The sequence below is a fragment of the Vipera berus genome (assembly GCF_964194415.1).
Source record: "Vipera berus genome assembly, chromosome: 1".
NCBI lineage: Eukaryota > Metazoa > Chordata > Lepidosauria > Squamata > Viperidae > Vipera > Vipera berus.
This window is the reverse complement of record NC_138202.1, coordinates 229,993,707-230,019,135: the sequence shown is the minus strand read 5'-3', so window position 1 is coordinate 230,019,135 and position 25,429 is coordinate 229,993,707. Positions and strand designations below refer to the sequence as shown.

The window sequence follows — 25,429 nt, the reverse complement described above, 5'->3', positions numbered from 1 at the left end:
GGACACCCAAGTTGCGAGCCCTATCAATGGGGGGTAACACCTCATCCCCCATCGTTAAAGGTGGAATAGTCTGGTTAACCCGAGATGCCGGTATGCACAGCCACTCAGTCTTGGCAGGATTGAGACGAAGCCTGTTTCTCCCCATCCAGACCTGGACCGCCTCCAGGCAGCGGGACATCACGGCGAGGGCATCACTGGGTTGGTTCGGGGTGGAGAAAAAAAGTTGGGTATCATCAGCGTACTGATGATACCCCACCCCAAAACCACGAATGATCTCGCCCAGCGGCTTCATATAGATGTTGAACAGGAGGGGAGAGAGAACCGACCCCTGAGGAACTCCACCTACTAGAGGCCTCGGGGCGGATCTCTGCCCTCCTGTCAACACTGACTGCGAGCGGCCCAGGAGATAGGAGGAGAACCACCTTAAAACGGTGCCTCCCACTCCCAACCCCCTGAGACGCTGCAGTAGGATACCATGGTCGATGGTATCAAAAGCCGCTGAGAGATCTAATAGGACTAGGCCAGAGGAACAACCCCTGTCCCGAGCCCGCCAGAGATCATTCACCAGCGCAACCAATGCCGTCTCCGTGCTGTGCCCAGGCCTGAAACCCGATTGGTACGGGTCCAGATAATCAGTTTCCTCCAGGAACAGGGAAAGCTGATGCGCCACCACACTCTCAACAACCTTCGCCAGAAAGCGAAGGTTGGAGACCGGACGATAGTTGTTTAAAACAGCCGGGTCCAGGGCAGGCTTCTTGAGGAGGGGTCTCACCACCGCCTCCTTCAAGGCGGCGGGGAAGATACCCTCCTTCAAGGAAGCAGTTATTACTGCCTGGAACCAGCCTCGTGTCTCCTCCCGGGCTGCAAAAACCAGCCAGGAGGGGCACGGGTCCAATAAACAGGTGGTGGAGCTCAGCCTACCCATAATCCTGTCCACATCATCAGGGGAAACAGGATCGAACTCAGTCCAGATAACATGCTCAAGACCGTCCAATTCCTCCACGTCAGACTCTGCCCAGTCCAAGTCCAAACCGGTCCGGATCTGATTGGACAAATCATCTCTTGGTATATTGATCAGATTTCAGTCTGAATCAAAATAAAAAGTGCCATCATCTGTATATTCTGAGATATATAAGATCTATATATCTTAGAATATATATATATATATATATATATATATATATATATATATATATATATATATATATATATATATATATATATATATATATATATATGTGTGTGTGTGTGTGTGTGTGTGTGTGTGTGTCTGTGTGTGTGTGTGTGTGTGTGTATCTGGTTGTAATACTTTCATTAGAAGTTAGTACATTAATTCCCTGTACCTAGTCAGTTTTGGCAGAAAATTAAACAGCAGAGGCTGTGATTAGTATGTGGATTGGGAACTATTCCAGAACTGTAAATTAGACTGGGAAGTTAGGGGGGAAAAAGCATCCTGGAAAGATGCTCTATAATGTGTCCATGTAAGTTACAATAACTGAGCTCAATCTTAAGGCAACTTTATTGCTGGCTTTTATGTATTTTATTATATTCTAAATATAGTTTATAAATTCACCCCAAACTATAAATTATTAAAATATAAATAGGAGTCTTATTCATTTTTGCAATCAGTAACTTGATGATTTGAGGAATTTTTTTGGCAATAATATTCTTTTCAAATTTTAGGAGATGAAATTGTTGTAATTCAAGATAAATTGGAAGGCATCAAAGCAAGGTACAAGGATATCACTAACCTGAGTTCTGAAGTGTTCAAGACTTTAGAAGAAGCTCTTCAGTTTTCGGGGCAGCTCCAATCAGTTCACAAAGAACTCTGTTCTTGGCTTGACAAAGTTGAAGTTGAATTACTTTCATACAACTCTCAAGATCCCAAAGGCAAAGAACTAAGCGAAACACAAGAAAGACAAAAAGTGAGTATCAAGGTAGAAAATAAAGATTGACTTCACACTTTGCTGTTTGGTTTTTGGCTTAATCTATTGTATGCACAAGGTCATTGTGGTTTGTATACTATATGTGTTATGAAAAATCAGCCAGTTGAAGTTGGCTGATAAACTCTTTGCTATAACTTGGCTAGCCATATACATGTAATAAAGCTTGCAGTAAAGCCACTTAAATGAATCATTTTATAAAGGGGAAAATGCAATAATTTAATATACAAGCTATCCAGTTGCAAACCACATTATGCTTTTACTAAATACATTTACTTAAGAAATTATTCCATAATAAGAAAAACTCTTTTTTATTGCTCAACTGCTGAAAGTTTGCTTGAAGATGAATCCAGTGTTTGCATTTTTGAAGATATATTAGAATTTGATTTCTATGTTACATCATTGCCATTATAGTTATTTATTTTACTGGCAGGAGAGGTAAATGGATTATAAATTGTAAGTGACAGACTAGAATTCTTCATATTTCTTTCTTGATTGCATGTGGACTATGGTAAATTGCCCAGCGAAGCCCCAGAACATATTCAAATTATATTTTGACCAAGCTTCCCTTCAGGAATTAACAAAAGTAAAGATAATTGAAATTACCTTTACTTTTCCCATGTACAGCTTCTTATTTGCAATAAATCTTTTCATAACTTGTAATTTTAAATTTTAAATTTTAGAACGTGTTTTATTGTTTAGGGCTACTTGGTTTAATTTATTTTAATTTTTGTATATTATGTGTTGTATATAGTGTTTTAATTGCCCTGTACACGGCCCCGAGTCCTTCGGGAGAGGGGCGGTATATAAATCCAAATAATAATAAAATAAATAAATAAATAAATTTCTTGATGTTCATCAAGTTGGTGTTAAGAGTTGGTGTTAACCCTTATTGACCACATAGATCAGGGTCTCCATTGTGGATAATATCTACACCCAAGGATTTATGGAACAATCCATTATTGTTGTGATTTATTATCATTATCCATAGTACTATTAGTTAAAGTAGTATTTATTAAATTATTTTCACGTAATAAAAATTTGGGATTGATGAACATCTTGAAATTTCATGAAGGGCTTAGTGAGGCCCTGACATACTGTAGATTAAACCTTCTCCAGAATGATCTGCCCTCACCTGATTCTTCAGGTTTTCCATTGGTTCACACACCACCTCTATAATTGAGTCCACCCAATGGCTGCTGGTCATTCTCTTTCCTTCCACTTTTCCCATTATTAAAGTCTTCACTAGCGAGTTAGGTCTTGACATAAACTATTTAAGTATGGTTATTTGAGCCTCAAATGAGAACTCTTGATTGATTTGTTGAGTGATCCATTTCTTTGTTTTCTGGGCCATTCAAGGTATTCTCAGGAGTTTCCTCTAAAACTGTTGTCAATTTTTTTTTAATGCTCTTTCTATCCTGTTTTCAAACTCCCAACTTTCATTTCCACAGACTCTCATAAGAAAAACTATTACTGCACCATTCTGATCTTTTTAGGTATAGACATGTCATGTTACCTGAATATCTTTTCCTGGGCCTTCATTACTATAGTACCAAGTACTAATTACAATGTGTAGTATTTCTTGTCTGCTATTTCTTTATTAAGAACAGTCAATTCTAAAAGATAGAAGCTATGCTTACATCTTCAGTATTTTCATTATCAGTTCAAGGCTGTTCGTGTTGTCATTATTTGGTCTTGGTATATTAATTAAGGTAGTGGTCCAGAAACAAAAGTATTTTAGATCTCTCTGAGGCATGCAGGCTGGCTCAGTGGCCTTGGGTAACACACTCTGTTTCAGCCAAACACACCTTACAGTGTGGGGAACACTGGAGATAGATATGTTTATTGTCTTCGTGTGCGTGCACGCACGCACGCACATACATACACAAGGCAATAAACATACTTGAATAATAAAAAAAGCCGTTAGAAAACATTATAAAATATTGGAGCTTGCAAATTGAATTTGAACACTTTATGGAAAAAGAAACTTGTCAAACCAATTGTGACTGAAGCCATTGGAGAAATATGCAATGGACATTCTTGATATCTGGACACATTTTGTTTATTAGACCTGAACACTGGAATTTTACAAAAAAACACCTTGTTTGGCACTGCCTATATTTTAGACGTTTCCTTAATAATTCTTAGGATCTTGGTTAAGCCTTGAATTATTAAATTTCCAACACTCTTAGACTGTGAATCTAACTGTAGACTACGCACGCATAATAATAATTCTTGACTTCAGTTAGCTGACCTTGCAGATCATTTGCATTTTCAGTATCAGATGCATCATCATCAGCATAGTGCTGGTTATTATTGTTTCCTCCAGCATCCCTAAATATATATTCAGCTTATAATCTTTCTCATAGTATTGTTAAAAAATGAAGGGAAGAGAACCACATAGATTTTTGCCAGTGTGTTTACCTCAAATATTCTTTTTTAGGAACTGAAAAAAGAAATAAAGGATAAGAAAAGTTTATTGGACAATCTCAATGAAGTCAGCAGTGCTTTGTTGGAACTGGTGCCATGGAGAGCAAGAGAAGGGATAGATAAAATGGTTACAGAAGACAATGAACGATACCGGTTAATGAGCGACACTTTAAATCAAAAAGTGGAAGAAATTGATGCTGCAATTTTAAGATCACAACAGGTAAAAGTAACATTGCTTTAATCTTCTGTAGCCAGAATAATATGTGTTTTTATCAGGTTTGCATTATACACACACAAACACACACAGGCCAGTTCATTCAGCTGGGAATTCATGTCAAAATAAAAATGTTTTGTTCATTTTACTGTACTCTACTTGCACACATTGGCTCTATTATTCAAGAACTGGGGCTCATCTCGAGGAGGAGGGGCTCCTGGCCATAATTTTCAGACGTGAATCTTAGAACAAAGCAAATCCAGTCATTCTCATAGCCATCTGTCTCCTGATTGATGCAAAAATTTCAGATCAGCTTCATACTGGGAAGCTTTATGAGGAACGTCATGCATTGAACTAAGTAAGAGTTTCACCAGAACAAAGGATTAAATCTTAAATCCTTTTAACGCCTGCAGTTTATGTTGGTCGATAGGATCAAACGTGAGGTTGTATAAGTGATGCAAAACTGGTAGGTGTAGGTTCTCACGAACGATAAATGTTATTCATATTGCATATGGCATTAAAGTGACCTTAATGTTCACATCAGGATGTTTGTAGCATATTTGTGTGTGTGTGTGTGTTTGTTTGTGTGTGTGTGTGTGTGTGTGTGTGTGTGTGTGTGTGTGTGTGATTTTAAAGATCAGATTTACTAGCCCTTTAATTTAGCATGACTCAGTTCAAATGCCTATTTAAAGCAGAGTGTTCAGGCCAAGTATATATGCTCTGATTATAGTTGTAAAAAGGCAGTGAATGTTTGTGGCCTATTTCAGATAGATTAAACAGTATGATAAAGAATTACTCATGGAAGAATCTTCGGGCCACATAATTTACTTTTCAGCTATGATTCATAATTAAAGAGCAAGATATGATAGCTTTTTCATTAATTTCACTTTAAGTCTGGCAATACTCTTGATCGTCAGCTGTCCCTGGATTCTAAGGTGACAGCTGTGACAAGAAACATCTTTGCACAATTGTGAGTAGCCTGCCAGTTTGTTCCAAAGCCAGTCAGATTTAGCAACAGTTGTATCTTGATTATGGCAACATGCTCTATGATTAGGGTGACCCTATTAAAAAAAAAGGCAAAACTGAAAAAGGAAGAAATCTTTTGGATTCAACAAATGTTTGTTTTCAGCTTTGTTTTACAAAGGAAAACTCAAGAGCAACACCAAGAAAAACTTTATAAAAATGCACATTCTAATAAAAATATCTAAAATAAAAGTATATATACATTTTAGAAACACAATTCACTATCCATATTTTTCACATTCCATAGTACCATTTGTACAGAAAAAGTTACATGACCAAAATAAGAGACAGAAGTGAGTTTTTGAAAAATTAAATCTAAAGGGACAGCTTTCTGAAATAAAAGGACTGTGCTTTATAATGAAAGGGCTAGCCTTGAATCAGATCTAGAAGCTGCCTTTGTGCAAAATGGGGCAGTAAGGCTATTAAACAATGTCCTGATCCCTGTAAGAGCTGTCTCTACTGGTTGTCAGCTGCTTATGGGGCACAGTTTAAAGTGTTCCTTTTTATGGCTTCAGACCTGATTATCTAAAGAGCAGCCTTTCCCAGTACAAATCTGTCTGATGGATTTCAGAAGAGGCTGACTTAAAGATGCCTCCTAACTGGCAGCTTGTCTTTCTGTCCTCTTCTCTTGAATTGGTGCCACATTGTGCAATGCGTTCCCTTAAGGAGTTGTGTTTGACTTCCACAATCTCAAGTGTGTAGAAAATCTGTAATATATATATATATCTCTTTTGCCATGGTCTCAATTGTTAGAAGCATGCTGTTTTTACTTTAAGCTACATCTTTCAGCACTTTAGAATATGAATTGTGGTGGTGCAATGGTTGGTATGCAGTATTGCGGGCTAACTCTGCTCACTGCCAGGAATCCAATCCTGACTGAGTCAGCTTTCCATCCTTCCAAGGTCAGTAAAATTAGGAACCGGATTGTTGGGGGCAATAGGCTGACTGTAAATGCTCAGAGAGTGCTGTAAAGTACTATGGAACAGTATATAAGTCTAAGTGCTATTGCTGCATTCTGATTTATTTTTAAATTTCATCAGCTACTTTTAAGTGTGATAGACAGTTAATATTCTAACTGTGAGGTTAATGATACAATAGTGACTTTGGATAAACAAACATATACTTTTGTAGGATAATTTAGATTCATACAATACTTTTTCAGGTATTATGGTCAATTCTGGAGAACATAAAACAAGCATGATTAGCAAGGACCTCTGTCTAAAGGGGATAGAGTAGAGCAGAGCAAAGCAGAACAGAACAGAACAACAGGGTTGGAAGGGACCTTAGGGGTCTTCTAGTCCAACCCACTGCTCAGGCAGCTGATTGACCTTGTTGACTTCACCTCCAAATTCTGTTGCATCTCCCTACCTTTTTCTCCAAATCTGGAATAGGAAGAGCTCTTAAGCTCCGGACAAACAGCTAATCTGTAGGTCCACTAAAGAGAGAAGATGGCAAGGAAGTAACAAGCAATAGGGAGAAAGCAGAGCTGCTTAACTCATTCTTTGCATCAGTCTTCACACACACACAAATTATAGCAACATACCAAGAAAAATACTGCAAAAGACAAACTAGAAACAAAAATTAAAATAAGCAAGAAAATGGTAAGAGAACACCTATCCAACCTTGATGAATATAAATCACCAGGACCGGACAGATTACATCTCAGAGTTCTGAAGGAGCTGGCAGATGTTATCTCAGAATCATTGCACCATATCTTTCAAAAATCCTGCAGTGCCGGGGAAGATCCTGAGGATTGGGAAAGGGCTGGTGTGGTTCCCATCTTCAAGAAAGGGAGGAAAAAAAACAGACCCAGGAAACTACAGATCAATCAGTCTAACATCAATACTGGGAAGATCCTGGAAAAGATAATCAAAAAACAGATCTGCAAACACCTAGAAGCAAACCACTTTATAACCGGTAGCCAGCACAGGTTTGTTAAAAACAGATCATGCCAAACCAATCTTATTTCATTCTTTGATGAAGTGACCAAATTAGTAGAACAGCAAAATGTTGTGGCATAGTATACTTAGATTTCAGTAAGGCATTCAACAAAGTAGACCACAATCTACTGCTTGGTAAGCTAGAAAAAGTTGGAATAGACAACATCACCACCAGATGGATTTGTAGCTGGCTGACAAACTGTACTCAACAAGTAGTCCTCAATAGTACTACTACATCCACATGGAGAGAAGTAAGCAGTGGGGTACCATAAGGCTCCGTCTTAGGCCCAGTACTCTTCAATATTTTCATCAATGACTTAGATGAGGGAATAGAAGGGAAACTCATCAAATTTGCAGATGACACTAAACTGGCAGGAATAGCCAACACCCCAGAAGATAAGCTCAGGATTCAAAAAGATCTTGACAAACTTGAACAATGGGCCCTATCCAACAAAATGGGGTGTGAAAGCCCTAATAAGCAGGCATATACATAGAATGAAGGCTACTGCTAAGCTTGTAAGCTGCCCTGAGTCTTCGGAGAAGGGCGGGATATAAATGGAATTTAAAAATAAAATAAAAAAATGAGTTTTAATGTGGAGAAAAGCAAAGTTTTACATTTAGGCAGAAAAAAAATCAAAGATATAAGTACAGATTAGGTGAGACCTGGCTCAAAAACAGTAACTGTGAGAGGGACCTTGGAGTCCTAGTGGACGATCACTTAACCATGAGCCAGCAATGTGCAGCAGTAGCCAAAAAAGCTAATACAATCCTGGGTTGTATAAATAGAGGCATAGAATCAAGATCATGCAAAGTATTTGTATCGCTTTATAAAACCCTAGTGAGACCACACCTGGAATACTGCAACCAATTTTGGTCACCATACTACAAAAAAGATGTTGAAACCTTGGAAAAAGTTCAGAGAAGAGCAACTAAGATGATCCAAGGCCTGGAGACTAAAACATATGAAGGAACGGCTGCAGGACTTGGGTTTGGCTAGTCTAAAGAAAAGAAGAAATAGGGGTGACATGATAGCAGTATTCCAGTATTTGAGAGGCTTCCACAAAGAAGAGGTCAAATTATTCTCCAAAGCACCAGAGGGCAGGACAAGAAACAATGGTTGGAAACTGATCAAAGAGAGAAGTAACCTGGAATTAAGGAGAAAGTTCCTAACAGTGAGGACAATTAACCAGTGGAACAGCTTGCCTTCAGAAATCGTGGGTGCTCCATCACTGGAGGTTTTAAAGAAGAGACTGGAAAGTCACTTGTCTGAGATGGTATAGATAAGATAACCTTTATTGTCATTTTTTTACTGTGGGCACAACGGCACACATCAAAAATGAAATTTAATTGCCTGCTCTCAAAGTGAAACACATACATGACACACACCTAAACATACTATATACAACTTATGTACAGACCCACACCCTACATATACATAACAAATAAACATTAAATATAGGTTCTCCTTGAGTGGGGAGCTGGACTAGAAGATCTCCAAGGTCCCTTCCAGCTCTATTCTATTCTAATCAAACATTAGAGCTTTTCCTAGCTCTCAGGAAAATTGACATGCCCAGAGAAGGGAGGAAAAGTTTCAACTGAGGAGAGAGACAGTACCTTTAGCTTTTCTGATGCTGCAACTTTCCCCCTTGAAATGTTGCCTGTTAAAAACATTAACTTGGGTGGAGAGGGCACACTTCTGGGAAAGGAAACTCATCTCCCTGTGTTGTCCCCCATTGAGAGTTTGCTTGCTGATCCTGCAAATAGCAGTAGCACTTAGACTTATATACCGCTTCATAGTGTTTTACAGCCCTCTCTAAGCAGTTTTAGAGAGTCAGCATATTGCCCCCAACAATCTGGGTCCTCATTTTACTGACCTCAGAAGGGTGGAAGGCTGAGTCAACCTTGAACTGGTCAGAATCGAACTGCTGGCAGTCAGCAGAGTTAGCCTGCAATACTGCATTCTAACCACTGTGCCACCCTGGCAATAGGCATTAAAACAGCTATTCCCAGTGTCAAGAAACACAGTTTTAAATCCTAGTTGTGAAGAGTCTTTTCAGAATTATGGTCTACAAACGAAAGTTGTTAATGTGATTGGATTGTATGGGTATCACTATAGGCAAATACATTAGGGACCAACTCCTCACAATGGAGAGTAGCCACTGCTGATAATACAGTTTTTCGCATAATTGCTCAGTGTTATTTTGGCCCTTAGCCTGAAATCGGTTCTTCACTCCTGCTCTGAAGGCTCTGTGTGCTTCCAAATAGACAAATATCTCTTTTTGTCTCATAATATGGTAATAGAACTGAAGCTTGATCCATACTATATTTATGGATTCAATTATCGAATTAAGCGAGGTAGTTGACTTGAGTCTAAGTGGTTCTCTAGAGCTTTCTCTCATTGAGAAGGCAGGGGTGCATCCGTAGAAAAGGAAGGACAGTGGGTGTGGATTTTCTTTCTCTTTCCATTCAATAATGAACGCAGGGAAAAGAATGCTTGAAGGGATTATTCTGTCCAGACAATCACCAGAGTACTCATAAAAGAGGTACATATGACACAACTGGATTGGCATTTTGCTTGCATTGGGAAGGAGGAACATTTGCTTTCTGGATTTAAATAATGCTGTTAAATAAAAGAACCTGTATTAAAGCAAGAGAGTAATCTTAAAAATGGACAACAGCAAGACATAGATAGAATAGTCTTGTGCTAACTGTGTTAGTTTCCTAAACTTCTGGACAGTTCAGTTTTATTTTAGAAAGTCAAGAAATCTCAGAATCACTAAGGAACATACGGTACTTAAAATGAGCTTGATGCAAAAATGACAAAGGACATGATATAGCTACTTTGAGAACTCTTGACTTTACTAAAATAAAAATAAACTGTCCAGATGTTAAAGGAAGCTAACATATTTAGCACAAATTTATTCTATGATTAGCGCTGATCCTCGCAACTATCTGGAAAGTCTTTATTCCCCCCCCTCCCCCCAAAAAAGTACAAAGAGATTTTAACATGGAACTGAGTCCATGATTATAAGCAGATTTCTGCTGACATTCAGCTGAACACAAGCAGAGACTTATTTCAGTCTTTTTCTGCCCCTGCAAAATTAATGCAGAAGAAACTAGGAAGTGAGCCCACAGGCACAATCCCAGCTCCCACCCCTACCCCCATCGGATTGTAAGTAGAGTTTTATTGCAGATTCCTCTCTTATTCTACATTAGTGCAACTTTTCATGGAAATTCACAGCTTCTTGCATTTCATGGACTTTGATCTTTAATGCTTGCTGATTCCCACCATTACATGCCTCTAAGTGCACGTGTGTGATACCCGATATCAATTGAAGAGCATCCCTTCAAGCGTCAGATAGAATAGACTTATGCGGTACAAAAAGCTTACAGAACAGTAAACCTGTTCATTTGGAAAATACTAAAAACTATTTCATATTTGCTGTAATAGGCAAAAAGTAGCACACTCAATAATCTAGGTGCCATTTTTCATAAATCCCTGAACAGTAAATATGGATTGACCGTAGCTATTTGATATGGAGTAGTTTGTAACTGGATTTTGATGAGTGTACTTTTAGGTTTCTTTCATCTAAAAGCAAACATTTCAATTTTTTAAATAACTGCTTTTTGTTGGCCTTTCTTTAGTTCGATCAGGCAGCTAATAATGAATTAGCCTGGGTTGACAAAACAGAAAAGAAACTGATATCTCTGGGTGACATAAGACTTGAACGGGACCAGACCTTTGCTCAGCTGCAAGTTCAAAAGGTAAACAGACTCCATTTGTGATGTGTTAAATCAATTCTCGTTATAAATTTGATATTATTTATATTGTATGTGTTAATGGTCAACGTCCTGCTACTCTTAATAGCAATCTGTTATATGACTAGGGATTTACCATGGAGATTTTGAAACACAAAGATACAATAGAAGAACTTGTTTCATCTGGGGATGAGATCATGAAGACATGTACAGAGGAGGAGAAACAAATTATGAAGGTAATAAGGCATTACTTGCACTTATTTGGTAATGAAACTGATTATCTAAACACAGATCTAATTTTTAAAGCTTGTGAAACCATTGTTACTCATATGCAACAGTTAGTGCTCATCTTCTACGTCTTAGGGGGCCCACAGAGATAGTCACCTTGATAGGGTGAAAAACAAAAAAATATAATTGAATAATATACATGAACTTTCTTAGTAATGGTTACGATGAATGTACTGGTTTCTTGTAGAAAACCCACCCATACCTTATTTGTTGAGTGCATAGTTAGGGTATATTCTTTCAGCATAATTCTTCTTGGGGTATTCCAGCTGGTGTGAAAATGCAGTTGATTTTCACTGATTCCTTTCTGCGGTGCCGTCTCCTATGTACTGTGGAACACACAGCCCTCTAGATTAGATATTTGAGGGAAATGGGAATTGCAGAGAGGACCTGGTTTTTTTAAAAAAGCAGTCTTCTCTGATTTATTAATGGAAATGCTTTTGCTGAATATAAAGTCTTCTGGGATATAAGAAACTCTTTGGTCCACAGAAAGTAAAGTTTAAGCTAGGGTTGGTTTCAGGAGAAGTTTGCCTAGACCCTTTTACAGAATAAGGTAAAAGGTAAAGGTTCCCCCGCACATGCGTGCTAGTCGTTTCTGACTCTAGGGGCCGGTGCTCATCTCCGTTTCAAAGCCGAAGAGCCAGCGCTTGTCCGAGGACGTATCCGTGGTCATGTGGCCGGCATGACTAGACGCCAGAGGCGCACGGAACGCTGTTACCTTCCCACCGTAGTGGTCCCTATTTTTCTACTTGCATTTTTACGTGCTTTTGAACTGCTAGGTTGGCAGAAGCTGGGACGAGTAACAGGCGCTCACTCTGTTACGCGGCACTCGGGATTCGACCCGCCAAACTGCCGACCTTCTGATCGACAAGCTCAGCGTCTTAACCCACTGAGCCACCGCCTTTCACAAAAAGGGCTGCCTGATCATCTCCTATCCAGGATCTCATTACAGTCTTTGTTTAATCTTGTGGTTATTTCTGATGGAGAATACTTCCTAGTTGTGCTTCCTTCTTATCCATCCTTAGCTCTCTGTTTGTTTGTTTGTTTGTTTTTGTTTGTTGGTTTGCTTTAATGAAAATAAAATTACACACTTGTTGAGATGATAGATTTCTGTCTTAATTATATGTGTATTGAGCGTACCATTTTTCAGATCTGTTGGGCATAATTAGGTAAGAGAATTACCAAGATAGTTTGGTGTGTTATTTTGTTAAAAATAAGATTGGGAAATTTTATTTATTTATTTCTTATTTTATTAAATTTGTTTACTGTCCATCTCACCACGAGGTGACTAAAATAAGTGTGTCACAATTTAAAAATCCCTCCAAAGTCCCCTCCCAAACTCAGCCAGTCCAGGATTTCTGACCCTTAGCCCTCCAGATATTGCAATGTGCAGCCACCCGAAACTTGACAACTTTTGCATTACGCTACCTTTTGTCTCAAAGGTAGTGTAATTTGGTATAAAACTAAAGTAAAGGTAGTGCAAAATATGATTTATAATGGAAGGACATTGATGACTATGATGATTTATAATGTGGGAGAGCATTCCTGCTGTCAGTCTCAGTTTGCTTAGTTCTGCAGTACTGTAAATGTCCTTTTGAAGATTCCACTGCCATCAGAGGCCAATCTGTTTCATATGGGCGAGAGGACCTTAAACTAGGCCAGGTGTAGGCAACCTCGGCTCTTTTATGACTCATGGACTTCAACTCCCAGAATTCCTGAGCCAGCTATGCTGGCTCAGGATTTCTGGGAGTTGAAGTCCATGAGTCATAAAAGAGCCGAGGTTGCCTACCCCTGGACTAGGCAAAGCACTCTTTAAGATGTATTTGGCCCCCTCTCTGCCAGTATTTAGGAAAATAATGAAAGGCCCATCTGTTTCATCAATTTTTAAATTGTGGATTGGATTTTCTCTCTCCTTAAGTTCTATAATTATCAATTACTAAGCCATCTTGAGTGTTCATAGAGCTAGAACAGCAGGCTATGAACTTGACAAATCAGTAAATAATAATTTGTTTGCCAAATTAAAATCTTGCAAAGCTGTTACATCACACTGTGGTTTCTTGATAACTTTGTTACAGAACAAACTGGAAAATCTTTTACATAAATATGATATGCTCTGTCAAATGAACTCCAAGAGAAACTTGCAACTAGAACGGGCTCAATCTCTAGTTAGCCAGTTTTGGGAGACTTATGAAGAAATTTGGCCATGGCTAACTGAAACCGAGATCGTCATCTCACAGCTTCCAGCACCAGCTCTTGAATATGAAACCCTGAGGCAGCAGCAAGAAGACCACCGGGTAAGGTGTCTGTGGAGAGTCTCAATCATCCAGGTCATGGTTGTCCCAAAGGACAACCCTTTGGGACAACATTGGCTCAGGTCGCAAGCATCTTTGAAAGTGTCATTGATCCCAAAAATCAAGTGCCTTGGTGGAGCAGTGGGCTAATGCCTCCTTAAGTAACACCAGCTGCCTGCAATTAGTGCAAGTTCGAGTCCCACCAGGCTCAAGGTTGACTCAGCCTTCCATCCTTCCGAGGTAGGTAAAATGAGGACCCAGATTGTTGGGGGCAATAAGCTGACTTTGTAAAATGCCGCTTGGGGGGGGGGCGAAAGCACTAATAAGCAGGCATATACATAGAATGAAGGCTATTGCTAAGCACATTGATTTGTGCTTTAGATTGTAAGCCGCCCTGAGTCTTCGGAGAAGGGCGGGATATAAATGGGATTTAAAAAAAAGTGCAATGCCCTATTCTTTTCATTATAAGAAATCACATAATTTTTAAAGTACGGCTATGCAGTTTTTACACTTTTATTGTCTCTTTCTCTGATTTACTACAAGTGGTCCTCAACTTATGACCACAATTGAGCCCAAAATTTCAGTGGCTAAATGAGACAGTTGTTAAGTGAGCTTTGCTCTATTTTATGACCTTTCTCACTACAGTTGTTAAGTGAATCACTGTAGTGGTTAATACACTTAACACAATTGTTAAGCGAATCTGGTTTCCCCATTGACTTTGCTTATCAGAAGGTCGCAAAAGGTGATCACATGACCCCGGGACATTGTAACCGTCATAAGTATGAGTCAGTTGCCAAACGTCTGAATTTTGATCACATGACCACGGGGATGCTGCAGTGGTCATAAGTGTGAAAAATGGTCATAAGTCACTTTTTCAGTGCGGCTGTAACTTTGAACAGTCACTAATGAACTGTTGTAAATCTGCTTACAGTACTTTTAATTTGTCACCTTCTAAAAAAATAAAATTTGGATTATGTGCTTGATTTGAGATTATTTTCATCGGGCCATAGAAGCAATTAGTAAGGACTGAATTTCATAATAGCAGTCTCCTGAAAATAACTGGTATACTTCAGGACATTAACATAGTTATAAGCATATGACAATATATATGTTTTGTGTTTTTTTAATAATGAAGATGAAAACAAAGGACTTAACAGACAAAATTCAGCTTTATTCCTTCTTGGAATAAGTTAGAAACTGACGAGATTTAAGTTAATACTTAATTTAAATAATTGGGAATCTCCTAAATAAGTAAATCTGGATTTCATGGCATACTTCATTGCACTTAATTTTAAAACTATACCATGAAAACTAGTGCTTTGAACAACCAGAATATTTTAAAAAAACAGACTGGAAAGTGTAGGCAGAAAACAGAATAACATAGGACAACTAATAAAAACATTCAGCCAGTTATCCAGCACTAGAAATGATTTATTAAGTACCAGCATTGTAAAAGTTCCCAAATTGTTTAAATATGACTAAAAATAGCTTGCTAGTGTGTGAGTGCTATAACAAAACAGGCAAGTCAGATTTCTAAACTTGTTTTCCATTTTTATTCATAATGCATAGCCTTATTCAATTTTTTTACACCCACAGAAAGCGTGGGTGCCATATTTCTTTTTAAATGTACTGTAAGGTGATTTCTCTCACTTTATTCAGTTACGGGTGAAAGTTGTTTGGTTTTAGGCTGTAGTTAAATGCATACATCCAGTACGAATTACACTTTGCCCTTGTTTGTCCGAAGAGATACTTAGATTTTTCTTGCTATTTGAATTTGTAGGGGATATAGAAATCTAGAATGTGGCATAGTAAAGCTGAGATACTGACAGTATTTTGCTCTGTTACAGCAACTACGAGAGTTGATTGCTGAGCATAAGCCTCACATAGATAAGATGAACAAAACTGGACCTCAACTCCTGGAGCTGAGCCCAGAAGAGGGATTTTTAATCCAAGAGAAATATGTAGCTGCTGATGCTCTTTACAGTCAAATTAAAGAAGATGTCAGAAAGCGGGCCCAAGCACTGGATGAAGCCATTTCTCAATCGACTCAGGTATTTGGGAGTTGTTTTTTTTTGTTTTGTTGTTGTTGTTTGTTTTTCCTCCAGAAGGAGAGCAGACAATATATCACTGTGTTTGCAGTACATATTCACCTTATCAGGAGTACAGGTCACCATATGCTAAGTCAGGGGTAGGCAACCATGGCTCTTTTATGACTCGTGGACTTCAGTTCCCAGAATTCCTGAGCCAGCATAGCTGGAATAGCATAGCTGGCTCAGGAATTCTGGGAGTTGAAGTCCACGAGTCATAAAAGAGCCAAGGTTGCTTACCCCTGTGCTAGGTGAATAAATTGCCTCACGGTTACATAAATGTACTTTTCTTACCTGCTCAGGGATCAGAACCTCTGAGAAATTTGGTGTAAAAGAAGATAATTTGATTGTCTCAAAAAAAAATAGCTTGAGGATACCATATTTAGTGATAAATACGGTACTAAATATGTACTTTTTTCATACAAATATTTTATCACAGGGCAGTGTTTTTTCACAGAACGTTGGTCAACCTGCCAGCCCTTAGTCTACCCATGGACATGAACGCATACTAACTAGCTTTATTGTTCAGTGAACTTTGGCTTAAGTGTGCTTGCCAACTACAGATGTCCTCAACATAAATCTACCCAAGACTAAAATAAAATGAATTCTCCAAGTGATATTTTTAAATGTTTTTGTAGGAACTCGCTTTTTCTTGGTACTAGAAAGCAATGATTTGTTGCATTCACTATAACTGGGCTGCAAATTAGTTAAGAGGCTATTTCTAGACAAGGCGTTCATTGTGTAGTCCTCCCATTCCTGTTACAGAATTTTTGCCGGGGCTAAGAGACATCTTCCATTCGTAATTCTGTGGTTTTTTTGTATAATATCATCTGTCTTTTTTTCCTTACACAAAAACCAGCAAAAGAGAAAAATGTAATCGCTGCCCAGTGTCTTTGGACTGGTGGCACTAAGGCCCATCTGACAGCATTTAGCTTAATTAACATCTGATAGCATCTAGCTTAAGTAAGTAAGTACTGGCATCTACCCTTAAGAAATATCAAGAAGGAATCTCCCTCTTTCTCTCTGACTGACTTCATCCTGGCCAGAAACAGAGATTGCATTAGATAGCTCAGGGGTTATTTAAAAGTTCCTTGTTTGATAAAACTTTGTTGTTGTTAGTTGCGAAGTCGTGTCCAACCCATCGCGACCCCATGGACAATGTTTCTCCAGGCCTTCCTGTCCTCTACCATCTTCTGGAGTCCATTTAGGCTCACGCCTACAGCTTCAATGACTCCATCCAGCCACCTCATTCTCTGTCGTCCCCTTCTTCTCTTGCCCTCAACCTTTCCCAGCATTAGGCTCTTCTCCAGTGAGTCCTTCCTTCTCATTAGGGGGCCAAAGTATTTGAGTTTCAACTTCAAGATCTGGCCTTCTAAAGAGCAGTCAGGGTTGATCTCCTCTAGGACTGACCGGTTTGATTGTCTTGCAGTCCAAGGGACTCGCAGGAGTCTTCTCCAGCACCATAGTTCAAAGGCTTCAATTCTTTGGCGCTCAGCTTTTCTTATGGTCCAACTTTCACTGCCATACATTGCAACTGGGAAGACCATAGCCTTGACTATATGCACTTTTGTTGGTAGGGTGATGTCTCTGCTTTTTAGTGTGCTGTCTAGATTTGCCATGGCTTTCCTCCCCAGGAGCAAGCGTCTTTTAATTTCTTGGCTGCAGTCCCCAAAATAAAACATAGTAAAGGTAAAGGTTCCCCCGCACATGCGTGCTAGTTGTTTCCAACTCTAGGGGCCGGTGCTCATCTCCATTTCAAAGCCGAAGAGCCAGCGCTTGTTCGAGGACGTCTCCGTGGTTCATGTGGCTGGCATGACTAGATGCCAAAGGCGCATGAAACGCTGTTACCTTCCCACCGTAGTGGTCCCTATTTTTCTACTTGCATTTTTTATGTGCTTTCGAACTGCTAGGTTGGCTGAAGCTGGGACGAGTAACAGGCACTCACTCTGTTACGTGGCACTCGGGATTCGACCCGCCAAACTGCCGACCTTCTGATCGACAAGCTCAGCGTCCTAACCCACTGAGCCACCACGTCCCTTAAATAAAACATAGTAACACTTAAATCTTTTGTTTAATAATTTAGACCAGCAGTCCCAATCTTTTTGGCTCCATGGACTGGGGGTGGGGAATGATTTCACACATACAACTTAATCCCGCGCATGCACAAATAAAGCTTTACACACTCTCCTGCCGCTTGCGGCCCAGGGGTTGGGGACCCCTGATTTAGAATACAATACTAGATATAAAATCATATTAATTGAGGATACCTTCACTAAAGCATGTTATTGAAGAATATTGATGCAGTAAAAAATCTTTCCTAGTGATAAAATCACATCTAAAAATATGATTTGGGATTAATTAAATCTGCATTAGATTGATACATTTACAAAATAATTGCATTCCATTGATTTGCAGCCCTTACTGAATAGGGACAAACCCTCCGAAGATCAAAAAGAAAAGAGAATAATTTTGTCTGAAAGTTTGTATTTTATGGTTCTTTTCATCTTTATAGAGAGTCTTTACTTCATAATAAGTGAGTAATCTGTAGAAATAATAGCTAGTCAGCATAGCTACCTGGTCCATATAATTCTTTAGCTAAAGAAGAGGGAAATTGGATGTGTGATTGAGTATCTACATGAAATCTCTTGGTGATATCCAATATTATTCATCTGAGAAGTAGGAGAGAGAGGGCCAGGATTGTGATGATGATGATGATGATGATGATGATGATGTTATCCACCATCCACTCTTAGCAGTTCTATGGGCAGGTCTCTCCACATCTTACGACCTTGCACTATTTGAGTTTTTCTATGCTTTGGCCCGTGGTGTCCAGCCTCTGCGTTCTTTGATGGCCTGATTTCCTTTTACCCCTAACTCTTCCCAACATAATTGCTTTCTCCAGTGAATTCCCCTGCATGACATGGCCGAAATAAGTGAGACACAATTTAGCCATTTTTCCCTCCAGTGACATGTCTGGTGTTAGGCGCTCCAGCCCTTGAGTGTTGATCACCTTTGCTGTCCAAGGGTGTAGCCCAGGGATTTTGACAGACGTCAGTGCATAAAAGGGACTGATAAACATTATATTTGACATTGTGGTTAAACTTGCTTAAAATAATATTTATGAAACTATTTACTGGTAGTTGTGATACCAGTAAAAAAACACAGCTAAAATAATAATAATACAGAAGTAAAGAGAACAAATTATTATTACAAATCTCTTACAAGTTGAACCTGATTCAGATGTTTTGATTTAGAAGCACTCATTTCAACTATGTGATTTGTCTTACATATTAATGTTTTTTATCCATATATATATATAGGACAGGGAAGTATTTTATGCAGAACAATGATTATGTAAATATTTTGTTGGGCAATAGCCCATTTTTTCCCCTCCAGATTTGATTTGGCTCTTTTGGGGGGGAGGGTGGCCAATTTTTTGTGACTCACCCAGGTGCCCCTACTTATCCCTTCTCTGTTGGCCTGTGCAGTTCCATGATAAGATAGATTCAACTATTGAGAACCTGGACCGGATCGTTGAACGTTTGCGGCAGCCACCTTCAATCTCAGCTGAAGTTGAAAAGATTAAAGAACAGATTGGTGAAAATAAGAATGTCTCTGTAGATTTGGAAAAACTGCAGCCAGTGTATGAAACTCTAAAGCTCCGTGGAGAAGAAATGATTGCACGTTCAGAAGGAGCTGATAAAGACATATCTGCTAAAGGTAATGGAGGTTACCAGATTGGAAATTCCTCCCCTATTTTTGTTGGAAGCATTAAAAAAGAAGAATGTAAACATCTGTAACAGAAGAATTATCTTGCATTAGCTGTTTCTGAGGGAAGGCATGTATGTTTCATGTTATAGATAGTCGTATATATATATTTATTGCTTTATATTCCATTATTTATCTGATCCTTTAATAGCACATTTTCATCCCAAAATATTTACATTGCAAAATAAAAGTATCACAGATAATTTACAAGCTCCTCTCAAGGACATGTAGATCGCTCTGCCTGTGTAACTGTTGTGTTATTTTTGCTGCCTAGTTGTTCAAGATAAGCTTGATCAGATGGTATTTATCTGGGAGGATATCCATGCTTTGGCCGAGGAAAGGGAAGCAAAGCTCCTTGATGTCATGGAATTAGCAGAGAAATTCTGGTGTGATCATATGGCTCTCATAGCTACCATCAAAGATACTCAAGATTTTATCAGAGAACTAGAAGGAGCAGGGATTGATCCTTCGGTGGTGAAGCAACAACAGGAAGCAGCAGAGGTAAATAAAATACTTATGCTGTCTTGAGGATGAAATTCTATGCCCACTTCCTGGAAAAGGTACATTAAGTATCGTATTCCTCCTTCAAATCAAAATCATTGGGTACTAGTATATTTAAGTAGGCTTTTATAAGTATGCACATTTTGGAAGACTTCACCATCCATGAATGGTGAGATGTAGATTAGCACTTGATATCCTGATACTATGGTATCAACTCACACTCTCTCCTCCCCACTCCTCTCCTCTCCCTCCTTTATCTCAAAAAACTAAGCAGGCCTGGACATAGATAGTACTTATGGCAGAAGTCCCCAACCTTTTGGGCACCAGGGACCGGTTACATGGAAAGAGCTTTTTCCACAGACCGGAGGGGGCGTGGTTTTGTGTGCTGCCTGCATCCATCGGATGGGGCTTTGCTTCTTTGTACAGCCCGGTTGCTGGCATGCCGCAGCCTGGTACTGGTCCATGGACTGAGGGTTGGGGACCCCTGCTCTATGAAATCCTAGGACTGTAAGCTAGTTTGGGAAGAAAAATGAAATCTCAGGGAAGGCAGTGGCTGTCTTCCTCTATATAGGGACACTTTCATGACGTCACTGGATTCTACTTTGACTTCAAGGAGGAGATGTTGTATTTTTTTTTCAGTCCTTGAAATAGACATTCCATTACAATGGCTTGTGTTCATGTGGAAAAACATATGCCACCCTTTTTCTATAGATTATCCTATCATGATTTGTTAAAGCTTAAGAAATGTGAGCTATTTTTAAAGGGATGCTAGTATTTACCTTATTTTGTAAGAATTATGGCAGATGTATTTATAATAACTCACTGGAATATATAAGGAATACCAAAGTGCTTCTGCAGTAACTTCCTATTGAGTTGGCAGAAGAGATCAGAGTTTTGACAATCAGGCAACATACAAGTTTAATTACTATAATTATTAAACATAGATAACATGTTGCGCTCTTTAAACACCCATAGTAAGTGAACTATATTTTGTGATTAATGTGCTTTTCCTAAATAGTAATATGATAGTTTGAAAAGTCATGTTTTTTTTTCATCTAGACCATCAAAGAAGAGATAGATGCGTTACAAGAAGAACTTGATGCCGTTGTGAATCTTGGCTCTGAACTCATAGCTGCATGTGGTGAACCTGACAAACCATTAGTCAACAAAAGTATAGATGAGGTACTGATCATGTAAATGTTTGGTACTAAATGGTTCTCTGAAGGGACTAGAAACCTCTAATTTTGGGAGAGCATGGCTTATATTGAGTCAGACACTGATTTAGATATACCAAATTGTCTGTACCAATTGTCTACGATCTCAGATTTTTAAAAAGTTTTAATAATAATTGAACCGTATATTTTCAACATACGTGGCTTATGCTCTTCTGCTGAATAAAATAAAACCACCGAGGTCCTAAAGTTTGAATGAAAGGAATTCTAATCTTAATTGGAAATGGCATTGAAAACTAATGTTAACTTTTAATAACTAATTAGAATTGTCCCTCTCCTTGCAATTTTAGAGAGACTTAAAACTATTCTTTGCATTGTAATCAATACATACATACATACATACATACATACATACATACATACATACATACAAAAGACTTAAACTCTTTTTCTTTTAATTTTACTCACCATTTAAAATGTAGCTAAATTCCATTTGGGATGGCTTAAATAAAGCATGGAAGGAACGTGTTGACAAACTTGAAGACGCTATGCAGGCTGCTGTTCAGTATCAAGATGGACTGCAGGTACATCTTTAAATCCAGTTTGTTTATAATGTTTTCTTGGTAGGATATTTGGAAAGGTGTTGCTTAAAAATGAAACAACAATTAGGGATCATGAAATGTTTGAATAATGACCTAATTATTCTTCAGAATCTATAAACATAGGGTTGTGCTTGCTTTGAAAATGATTTGGCAAAAGTACTTCTGACCAGGGAAGTGATCTACTCTTTTTTAAAGCACCTGTCTTTTTCTTAAACGTTGGGGGGAAAGGGAGCGTGAGAAGATTTGGAATGCTATACTGTCTTTGGGAATCGTCCCATCCCACATTTCCAAGATAGCTCAAGCTATCGGAAATCTCACCCCAACCCTGTCTCAAATCTAACACCTTGAGCAGTATGCAGGAAACATTTGCCAGAGAAGCTGGGTCCCCAAAAGAGACAGCAAAGGCAGTGAGCTACTAGGCGCAAAAGGTGAAAAGTTAGTTAGTGCGGGGAACTGGGAAGGAATGCTTGCTGTCCTGCTTGCTGGGGCAGGCTGGAGCCACGTGAGGCTTTGGAGAGAAGGCAGCTGGGCAAATGAATGTTTGCTGGCACTTACTGAGAATTTCTTCGGTTATTGCAAGCAGCCAAGGAGCTATATGTTTCTGTGGCTGCTTGTGACCCCACAAGGAAAAGTGTAGGGCAACCAAAAGGGACGAGATGGGGGAGAGAGACAGGCAGGTGGGGGGAATTTAAGCACCTCAGTAGGGCAAGTGTGGGTTGATTGCCAAGTGCCCAAATTTTGATCATGCTGGGGTGTTGCAATGAACATAATTTCAGGCACAGATAAAAAAACCCTTTTTTCCCCCAGTAGCATCAATTTCGAACATTCACTGAATGAATGGTTATAAGTCGAAAATTACCTGTAAGTAGATCAGGAGGCACCCTGCTGAAAGTGTGTACAGGTAGTCTTCAATCTATGACCACAAATTGGGTCTGGAATTTCTGTCGCTAAGTGATACGATTGACTGGGCCCAGTTTTACGACCAATTTAGCATGGTCATTAAACAAATCACCACAATCATTAAGTGAATTAGATCGTGTGACCACAAGATACTGCAACCATTGTAAATGTGAACCAGTTGTCAAGTGGCCAAATTTGATCACTTGACTCTGGGTGTGGTACAGTAGTCATAACTTTGAGGACAGGACATAAGTCACAAATTCGGATGCCGGTATAACTTCGAATTATAATTAAATTAATGGTCATAAGTTGAAGAGTATCTGTATTTATTCAGTTACAATCACAATTCAGGTACACTGGCCTTTGGTTGTCCTTGACTTGCGTCCACAACTGAGCCCAGAATTTATGTTGCTAAGTGAGAAATTTGTTAAATGGGTTTTGCCCCATTTTACGACTTTTCTTGCCACATTTATTTATTTATTTATTTATTTAGTTACATTTATATACCGCCCTATTCCCTGAGGACTCAGGGCGGTTTACAGGAAATTAAAAAATCCACCATACAAAAGTTAAAAAACCAAATTAAAAAATATTAAATTGACCCTGTATACTTAAAACCCCAATTAAAAATTTCTCCTCAGCCTGGGCCTGAGAGCTCAAAGAGCCAGGTCTTCAGGCCCCGGCGGAATGATCGGAGGTCGGGGGCAGTCCTCAGCTCCACCGGCAGCTGGTTCCAGAGGGCAGGCGCTCCCACTGAGAAGGCCCTATCCCTGGGTGTCACCCGCCGGCAATCTCTCACCGGCGGCACCCTGAGCAGACCCTCCCTGTGGGAGCGCACTGGGCGAAGGGCGTTTGATGCCGGCAGCAGGTGTTCCCTCAAATAGTTAAGTGAATCACTGCAGTTGTTAAATTAGTAACACAGTTGTTAAGTGAACCAGGCTTCCCCATTGACTTTGCTTGTCAGAAGGTTGCAAAAGGTGATCACATGACCTTGGGACACTGCAACGGTCATAAATATGAAACAGTTGTCAAGCATCCCAATATAAATCACTTGACTAGGGGATGCTGCAACAGTCCTAAGTGTGAAAAATGGTCATGGGTCACTTTTCCCAATGCTGTTGTAACTTTGAACAGACACTGAAAGAACTGTTGTAAGTCAAGAACTACTTGTACTTGATTTAGCTGTAGATTTTTCAGGCAAAGTCCTTAAAAAGGTGAGTGGTTAAGCTATAGAAAGAGATGCAATATTTGTCAGCATCTTTGTCAGCCTCTTTGTTGTACATTAAATACCCCTTTTAATATTAAATCTACAAATTTATTCCGTGGTTCAAATTGTTTTTCTTCTGCAATTTTTTATAGTAGATTTCATTTATGTGAGTTTAAGCAAATTTCACTTGATTTAAGTTCAAACTATTCATAATTATTTGTGACATCTATAATGGTAGATGGTTGGATTTCACTCAGTGAACATCATTTCACATTTTCTAAAATCCTATTGTATTACTTCATTGGCCTTGCTTAACATTACCTGCTCAGCGCATAAGATTTAACATAATTGGGTCATTTACAATTCCAAATGAAATCTCTGCTTCACCACTTTGGCTCATAGACTTTATCTGTCTATGAAAGATAATGCATATTAGTTAGGAATATTTTACTTAAATGGAAATCTTGTACTCATTATCTGAACAGGTCCCATTAAGCTTAGTAGACTAAGTGATTAGTTCACTGAGTATTGGTTTGAAGTCAGTCCCTTCTATTAAATGTTGTCAACTTGTAGGACTGAGGAAGCGTGCCTTCTCTGACACAGCCCCCACCCAGAACAGCATCTCCCCAGAGTTAACATTGCCCTCTTTAAGTAAATAAAAATTAAAGGATGGGAAGATGGCTTGTGTCCATGCTCCATCCCCATCTTCACTTTTGGACAGTATTTTTTTTTCCAGCACAAAGCCACCCCTCCAAGCAGTGTAGAAGGCTGTAGGGAGGTAGCCTAAGTCTAATGGCACCTTCACTTCAACCAGGAAGAAACTCCCACTAATGGGAAGCCATCCATCTTTGCAACTCCAAAGGAAATGCTGCTAAACTGCCTTTCTGGTATTTCCTGTGGAGTTAGACCTGAGCTGAAAGTTAATGGCTTAGCTTCCTCACCTTAAAGGAAGCCTCATTGCATTTTTGATGATGAAGAATGACCGCATCAATGTCATGTCTATGGCATCTCTAGATGGAAGATTCCATATCGGCAAGTTCTTAGAGTGGACTGAGGACATCTTGATTGAGGTTACACAGAGATATATTAGCATCTGTGGCAGATTCAAAATGACAGATGCACCATCGCATCCACACACACAACAGAGGCAGGACTTGCATCTTGCCTGTTTTGACACACACACACCCACACCCACAAAACCCAGAACACACACTAACGTTCATGAACTTCCTTCAAAGGTTAATTGAAGAAATTCAGGATCACAGCAAATGAATTGGCAGCTTCCAAAGGAAGCTGTTCTGTTCTAG

The 25,429-nt window shown here is 39.2% G+C and overlaps 1 protein-coding gene across 1 annotated transcript in view; it reads left to right on the top strand.

Moving 5' to 3' along the window:
* The window catches only part of DST (dystonin), a 315,143-nt gene that overhangs the window by 243,799 nt on the left and 45,915 nt on the right, over positions 1 to 25,429 (top strand). Inside the window, exons 59-68 of the mRNA XM_081346025.1 lie at positions 1,684 to 1,925; positions 4,387 to 4,593; positions 11,196 to 11,315; positions 11,438 to 11,545; positions 13,670 to 13,888; positions 15,733 to 15,936; positions 19,461 to 19,692; positions 20,015 to 20,241; positions 21,301 to 21,423; positions 21,896 to 21,997. Of these exons, the coding sequence (XP_081202151.1) occupies positions 1,684 to 1,925; positions 4,387 to 4,593; positions 11,196 to 11,315; positions 11,438 to 11,545; positions 13,670 to 13,888; positions 15,733 to 15,936; positions 19,461 to 19,692; positions 20,015 to 20,241; positions 21,301 to 21,423; positions 21,896 to 21,997 (1,784 nt within the window). The remainder of the gene's footprint in view (positions 1 to 1,683; positions 1,926 to 4,386; positions 4,594 to 11,195; positions 11,316 to 11,437; positions 11,546 to 13,669; positions 13,889 to 15,732; positions 15,937 to 19,460; positions 19,693 to 20,014; positions 20,242 to 21,300; positions 21,424 to 21,895; positions 21,998 to 25,429) is intronic.